The sequence below is a fragment of the Watersipora subatra genome, chromosome 4, assembly GCF_963576615.1.
Source record: "Watersipora subatra chromosome 4, tzWatSuba1.1, whole genome shotgun sequence".
NCBI lineage: Eukaryota > Metazoa > Bryozoa > Gymnolaemata > Cheilostomatida > Watersiporidae > Watersipora > Watersipora subatra.
Window position 1 is genome coordinate 40,260,773 of NC_088711.1, and position 8,287 is coordinate 40,269,059.

At 37.6% G+C, this 8,287-nt stretch overlaps 1 protein-coding gene across 1 annotated transcript; it reads left to right on the plus strand.

The window, feature by feature from the left end:
- Positions 1-242: 242 nt before the first annotated feature.
- Positions 243-3,658, plus strand: LOC137393630 (transcription initiation factor TFIID subunit 11-like). The gene is made up of 4 exons (XM_068080267.1): positions 243-405; positions 830-917; positions 2,213-2,309; positions 2,894-3,658. The coding sequence occupies exons 1-4, from the start codon at positions 245-247 to the stop codon at positions 3,022-3,024; spliced, it is 477 nt and encodes a 158-aa protein (XP_067936368.1). The 5' UTR covers positions 243-244; the 3' UTR covers positions 3,025-3,658.
- Positions 3,659-8,287: the final 4,629 nt, after the last annotated feature.

Sequence of the window (8,287 nt, forward strand, 5' to 3'; positions counted from 1 at the left end):
ATGCATAGCTTTGACAATTCTGTGAATTTCAGCCAAATAATTCTGTTTTTTTTTGTTCATTTCGTGATTTCGGCCGAAACCAACGAGAAAACCGGCACGTGTGACCGTACTTTTACTCCGTTATAATTAAAGCTTTTATCTTTATTGAAGCCTTACAAAGGTTATTTACTGTATATTATGGTAGCTGTAATATTCAAGAACTAGCAAATAATTTATTTGTCCTCTGGCTGTCTTATAGGATCGTATGGCTGAGGAACCAAGTTCAAAGAAAGCCCGTCAGGATGATGGTGATGCTGATGCACAAACCGAAGCTGCCGCATCAACTAGTGTGGAAAAAACTGCTGAGGCTGAGCAGCAGCGAAAGGATCGACAAATGAAAAAAGAAGAGGAACGAAAAAAGATGCAGTGAGTGGTCAAAGTAGTGAAGTCGATGCTATCGTGATTTAAAACACACTTGTGCCTACAATTACAGGCAATTATCATTTCTCTAATGACAGATTCAAGCAATTGAATGTGCCAAAATTGGACTCATTTTACTCAAAATTGGACTCTAATATATTCTTACCACATATTTGCTTAACCTCCAGTTTATCATTATGTAACAGTTTTGCGTAAAATTTCCAGTTTGTTTGTGGCTTTGTTTTTCTGGCACCAACTCTCTGCAGATATACTAGGAGTTATCTTAACTTGGTAACATTATCAGTTGTAATGGAGAAGTTGTCTCAGACTGGTAAAGTACTTTACCAGTCAGACTGGTAAAGTACAACTCTGTAGCACCATTTTAGATATTGTGTTTAGTCGATGATGTGAAACTTCTATTTCCTTGTAGAATTCTGGTATCTAACTTTTCCGAGGACCAGCTAAACCGGTATGAGATGTACCGACGCGCCTGCTTCCCTAAAGCTTCAGTCAAACGGGTAATTACTGTTTCTTTCATGGCTAACTTGGCTTACAGCCTCTACATAGCTATTTATGTGCATACATTTGAGGGGAGCAGCGCACACATGCAGCTAGTGCGAAAATGTGTTACTAACATCAAAACAGCTGACAGCACACAAATGGCTGCCATATGTTGGTAAAAGTGTTTCAATTGGTAAATATAATAATTATCTAATACTATAATTGGAGATAAATATATTAATCTGCCAATGTACCATTGGTACAGTACATTTATGTGTAATTGTAGCCGCAGTACATGTATGTGTAAGTGACTACAGTGCAGTATGTATACAACTACAGCATTTACAGATGTGTATGTGACTACAATACACCATACTCAACCATAGTACTTGTATATGCTTATACATAAATGTATAGTAATAACTCACTACAGTACAATTTTTACCAAATTAATTACTACAGCAGAATCATCGCCATTATTGGCAATACATTGAGTCAAAGATGACTTTTCCTTTGGTTATGGTCTTCAGATCGTAACTCTCCAAACTGGATGATACAGAGAACTTTGTTACTAAGTACATGTATAAATGAGTACAGCACAATGCGTGTAGAACTACTTACAGCCTTGCTTTAAAAATATACGTAGGAAAATAGATTTAAAATAGATTAACTACGGTTTTAGTTTTGGTAACTTGTGCCAACTCAAAGTTGATTGTTCACCTTTGCCTTTAGTAAAAGTAACTCGTATCAAACCTGCATATTTATAGAAAGCGATAGATAATTGTCGGCAGGAACGGTTTTTGAAGAAACATTATCGCTGCGAAAACTGATCTTGAAATTTCCCATGGTTTGTGCTGTACTCCTTAGTATAGTTCATATCTGTCTAGGTATACATGTTCATTAGATGAGTTCTTCAGCATCATACATGAGGAAACAAATCTTTTGCTCTCCATACAAAGTTACTACATATTTCTACCAGTTACTGTACTTATCAGGTGCTATATAAAATGCTGGGGTACCCGTATATCACTACAAGTTCATTTTAGTGTTCATCCGTGTTCATACAAAACTCAACGTTTGTACCCAGGCTGCGAAAAAACTTAATAAACCTCTGTTTACGCTTCCTCTATTTTTCAACTACACAACTTGCTGCTCAGATCCATAAAGGACCAGGGAATTAGCTCACACAGCTACCCAAAACTGTCATGAATTTAACCCTTGCGTCCGGTTGGCCTAATTTGGTGCCCTCACATTCCATTGGCTGACTGTCTCTCTTTCCTGCATCTGATTGGCCATTTTACTTGTTTTGTAGCTCATGCAGACTATTACGGGCTCATCGGTATCACAGAACGTTGTTATAGCCATGGCAGGCATTTCGAAAGTGTACGTCGGAGAGCTTGTTGAACTAGGTAACACTTTTGCCCCTTCCAACCTTGTCTAGTGTTATGGTAGTAATGTAAAGGGCCAATCAGCCATTAGAATGTCAAGAGTGCTTTTAAAAACAAATGCGCAGCTATCAGTGGAACGCAATGTCTATAGTGTAGGTTTCTGTCAGCTCGTCTATGAATGTAAAGTAACAAACTCAGTATTGCGTTATTTTCAGTTTTTTGACAAATTGATGTCAGCAAGCTTGAACTGTTTCAATTTTTTAACACTGTCCGGAGAAACTGTGCAGTGTATGTCCTGAGATGCAGTTTTAATTACTGGCTCAGCAATTGTTTCATGTATAGTAAAAATTACTCTATAGCCAACCATTTGTGCGCAATTTTAAACAGTAGCTCAATAACTGAGCAACCGCAACTTTTTGCGAAGACTATTCTCACCTTAAGAATTGATAGACAATTCTGGCATTGATTTTATTTGTTTTAGTGGGAAATTGTTATTTAGGATCTTTTTGGCAATCACCAAGCTAGCTACATGTAGTTGTCGGATAAAAAAAGTGCCATGACTATCTGCTTTAGTTACTATATCGCTGCTATTGCCACTCTTTCAGCGCTGGATGTGAAAGAGCAATGGGGAGAAACTGGTCCAGTTAAGCCTAAACATATCAGAGAAGCTGTAAGAGTTCTCAAAGCGAAAACAAGTGTACCAAACTGTAAAAAGGTTTCCTCACTACACCGATAGCAGTCAGAGGACACCGCTCCTTTTTATTACGCGTTTTTGTGCATTTTGTCATTATCTTTTCCAGTTGTATAGTTGACCAGATGGCTTAGATTTGGTGCATTCAAAACGTGATTCTATTTTATGATGTACACATGTATATAGCTAATATTAATACGTATAGTTACTCCGTTCAGACTCTTCCTTATTGCTGCTGCACAAGAGCAAAATTAATTTTGGTCACCAAATTCCAAATGTTGGAATTTAACAAGGTGAAAAGGGACTTGGCATTATGTGAAGTCTAAAGAATATGACATTAATAAAATTTAAAAACAAACTTTCAGTCAGCCAATCTTCCTAGTGAAGGTTATTACTAGTCGACTTCCTGCACTATTTTTCACCTTTTAGTTTGGCACTTTGTGTACAACTGCCATTCCCTGTATGATGTTGCGTATCTGTTAAATAAAGAATGAATTTCTCAGTTGTGCTCACATGTGTATGCAGAGATGATTCAGTTACCATCCATATACCTAGGTTGTTATTATGGACGATCTTATAGTGTAGTTTCTAGCCTCTGCATATGCGTCTTTTCACTTTTATTATGAGAAGGTATCGGAGCAAATTATATCAGATGCTAGGTTGGTTTCACTGTGTCTACCGTGCAATAATAAAGTATTGATTTAGCTATCAAGTCAACGTTTCTCTTTTTTAGTGTCATTTGTTAAATTTTAGTAAGTCTGCATACAATAAAAGCCACTTTGCAACACACTTGTGGTCAGGCCTGCCAATCATACCTGCCAACTCTCACGCTTTGGGCGTGAGACTCACGCAATCACCCCAAAGAAAAAATGAAAATGCACGAGAAATGCGTGAGATTTTTGCCCCAATTTCCACAATTTTATATATACTATCATTGATACATCAATTGCCCCAAAACAAAATCTCACGCATTGCCCCACTCTTGGGTTGGCAGGTCTGCTGCCAATCCAAGAGATACATCAATTGCCCCAAAACCAAATGCTTGAGATTTGGTTTGGGGCAATTAATGTATTAATGATAGTATATATAAAACAGGAAATTGGGACAAAAATATCACGCATTTTTTACTTATTTTCATTTTTTTGTGCTTGCGTGAGTCTCACTCCCAATGCGTGAGAGTTGGCAGGCCTGCTTGTGGAGTTTTTAGACCAGCAAAGTTTTGAGCCAAATTAACAATTCCGCGGGAAGCGCGTGTTGCTCTGCACTCAAAAGCACGAACGTTGAAAGATGGGAGTTGTACGCCGTCCATAGCCGCATTACAAAGAAAAGTCAAGTCGTATATCGTATCAAACATACTATAATGTATGATGCGTTAATGCCAAAATGGACCGTTCACGTAGCGGGCATCGCGCAAACGCTGCGTGCTATGAGCGTAAATTTTTACCGCCTTTTGCTAAGGCTAGCTCAACAACATTAACCAATGAATTGTTAGGGGTTGGCGGCATAAGCTCCGCGTTGTGTAAATATCTCACCAATAAACACTCGCTTAATCCATAAATTGGCATGACGCCAATTGTCCGGTAAAAGACTTAGCCTGTTGTCCAACAAGCGTTGATGCTTTCTCATTGTTTGCTATGAACAACGCTTTCATAACAACAATCGCCAGGCTGGTAATTTGTGGCGCGCGCATTTCAAATGATTACAAAGAGTTTTCCATCGGTAGCTAGCTACGGCTGCTACTAGAATTCGGCGCTGTTTGTGGGTGTGCTTGCATTTTAATCCTTGTACTTCCGGCTTTGTGTTTAAAATACCATCGAGGATGAACTTTGCGTAGTAGTCATTAGCAATAATGTAAGTTATGTAATCATACTCTGGAAGTGTTTATCCTTTTGTAGTGCGCTGCGGTAATATTATTGTAATCCAGAGTTGATTAGAAACTGCGCAGAGCTCATGTGTGGTCATTATAGTTTTGTTCTGCACATGTTTGCGGTTATGTTTGTGCTACAGAACCGTATAATAATGTGAAAATATTTTGAGCAAATGTGAAGCTAATTTATTATGCATACTACAAACACTAGTACCACTAACGCGTAGTATGGTCAAGTGCCCTCGTAGTAACTAGACAAAGCCGTCTTGCATAATTTGATGAAAGTTTACTTGGTTACTTGTTTTTGTGCTACATTGTATAGTCCTGACCACTAATATGATACAATCGTGTGCAGGTTTTGGTATGTTGCTTCTAAAAGCTTGTTCTGAGACGTCTTCTAATGTATCTCGAGCTATATACTTATCAGATTTCTTCAGGCATTTTGGGACATGGTATAACCTAGGATGAGTTCACTCTTACAGATGTTGCAAAACAGCAAAATGAATCAACTTTTTCATATTCTTAGTGATGTCAAGATTAAATCTAGTTTCTGATTTGCTGTAGTTTCACTGGCTTTTGCGCGAAACACTGAAAATTGCTCGTTCATAGCTGCTGAAGCAATAGTCTGCAAGTGACAATTGTATGATATTGGGCTGTTTTCATTAACTGACCTTTCATAACTTGGATATTTTCCAAGTGCTCTTATAAGATATATAAATTTTATGGCAATAGAATAAAATTCGAACAGTATTGAATATTCTAACATTTAAATTATTGCAATAGTACTATATGACTTACAATAACAGTAAGTAGTGCATAAGACATTTACTTGATAAACATTGCGCATAACAAAGTTAGGTTTAGTAGCGATGTTCTCGATAATTCTATTGGTAGTAAGGTTGTTTGTTTCTTAACTGATCTGGTCTATCTTGAAAAAATGTGTACAAAACCATTAGATATAAAAACAACAGAATTTGCACGATTTCATTGCCATTGCTAGTTGTAGTAATTTAACTTGGGTGTTCATCCTCAAGTCGGTCTCAATGTCAACTATGTTTTCATTGCCAAATCAATAAATACAGCATGTAATGTATATTTGTCATGAATTGTCATTGATAGAGCTTTCTTTTTGATTTATCAGCAAATATTTTTCCATTTAAAAATCTACTTTTAGCACTGTAGTTTTCTTTAGACCGCTTCTATGTGACTCATAATACATCGGTTTCAAATATTTTTAGGATCATCACAGCTAACAAACAATACTGTGTTGGCTCCAGTTAAAAGATGGTAGCCAAAAATGGTTTTCATTTGGTCCTGTTTGATTTCCATTAAGGTAAATTAAGGTTAATTTGTTATAAGTAATTATGAAGGGATGCTGCCATAGGATTGTTAAGCTTTTAGCACCTACAATACATAAGTTATTCACTTTGATACAGATGCAAATTTCTTACCCGCCTTAATTACATGGCAAAGATCTTGTCAGTGTTGTGTGGGGGTTGAACAGTATTATTTTAGCCATGTAATATAATTGTATGTGTAATGATATAATAGTATGTTCAAAACTCATTAGTCGTGGTAAAAGTTGAAGGAGAGTCTAGTTCTAGATCTATCGAAATTGGTTTGTCTTGAATTTTCTAGAAGCTCGGATGTTTTGCACCCTCTGATTGTATTGATACATTAATAGAGTTAGTTTGTTGTTTTCAGCTATCAGGCATAACAGATTCATGTTAGCTATAAGCTACTTGCTTCACTAGACTTTTCGGCTGCAGCTGTGCCTTGTTATCAGTAAGTGCCTTGGTGAGCAATTCTCAAGCACAAATTGGTATCAGGCGACAGAGGCAGTTTAACTGGCTATCAATTGAAATATAATAGCAAAACACTCTGGAATGAGAATTAGTTACATTTCTTTCAGGATAGTAGTTTTCATAGGAAATCTTGATTAACGTGGGGCTACCTTGGAATTATGCTAGCACCAAGTCAATCAGGACTTCCTGTAGGACACTGGGCTGCTGCAATGATTAATATCAACTTGACTATATCAGGCTGATGTTGGAGAGTGCTAGGCTCGCTGGCATCTATTTATGCCATGGTTGCAGTACACATGCACAAATAGATACCATGCTTGCTGCACTTTCTCGATCTGCGTCCAGACGATTTTAGGGACTGGTATAGTGAGAAAGTGTTCTCCAAAGCTATTCAAAATATACATATCGTACTTTTCGGACTAAACCACGCCCCCACATAAGCCGCATCTGCTTTATTTTCCAAAAACGACAAAACAATACATAGGCCGCAGAACTCAGGAGGGTGCTTTTTAACACGGCATCAACTTTGCTGTTTAAAACGGCACTGTTTCGTATTAACCGATGCTTTTTAACCTAGTGCCTAACGGAACAGTACCGTTAGGCATTGTTTCGTTTGTTCTTTCACCGTTAAAGGTGCACTAATCGAAGATTCCGGTTAATGCGCCCTAGCAGTGAAAGAAAAAGTCACAGAATAGCCGCACTCTTATATAAGCCGCATGGCTCAAATCATCAAAAAAGGTAGCGGCTAATAGTCCGAAAAGTACGGTATGTCTTCTTGAATGTCTTCACAAGACCCAGCTTCACTAGGTCGACTCCGTGTGGGCTATTATTACTCTGATAGTGTTTAACATTAACAACCTGAGTATCTACGTACATGTAAACCTGTGATACTGTGATGCTTGCACAGATAGTTTAAAATGAAAGAATTGGCATTGCTAGGAGTTGATCAAAACCTTTGTTTCAAAACTTAACATCGCTTTGATAACATCAGCAAGCAACATGTCAAAGTGCAAAGATGTGTGATAGCATCAAAAATGTCTGATTTTGTTGTTTTACACCTTTAGATAACAAGTCTAGACTCAATTGTATACAGTAATTCAAGCGCAACAATATTCTAGTAGGTGGTAGAGTCACTGGGCTGTTGACGAGCTATGGGACACTGGGTAGGTTTTACGCATATGACCATGCAGTTTAAAGCATAGATTGCCTAGACATTAGGCTTGTTTTAAGGCATAGATTGCCTACACTTACGAAGTTTTTCATATGAAGAACTCCAAACAAGTAACGATGTTAGGAGTATGGAATCGGCTTCAACTGTGTTTTCAACACTCATTTGTCATATGGGCGCTTTTGTTGCCGCATGTTCCTGTCCTTGAGTAACAAAGGCGCAGTTGATTTTTATTGGCCAATGCAAACAGTTGTGTTTACTTAACGCATTACTATTTAATAGCGCTTCACTGATGATTTTATCGGATGCATGGTTGTAAAAGTGGACATTGTTTCTCATCAAAACTGACAGATATCATTGCTCAACTCTGACCTTCTCCGACCTTTCAAGCTCTCATTTACATTTGAATTTATATTCAATGTATTTAATGTAACTGAATTGTCGAACCCTCACAAACAGCTAATGTAA

What these genes read in the sequence shown, in the direction of transcription:
- LOC137393630 (XM_068080267.1), top strand. Translation starts at nt 245, where the DNA reads ATGGCTGAGGAACCAAGTTCAAAGAAAGCCCGTCAGGATGATGGTGAT. An exon ending in GAGGAACGAAAAAAGATGCA is followed by an intron (nt 406 to 829) that starts GTGAGTGGTCAA and finishes ATTTCCTTGTAG; the next exon opens with AATTCTGGTATCTAACTTTT. An exon ending in CGGAGAGCTTGTTGAACTAG is followed by an intron (nt 2,310 to 2,893) that starts GTAACACTTTTG and finishes CCACTCTTTCAG; the next exon opens with CGCTGGATGTGAAAGAGCAA.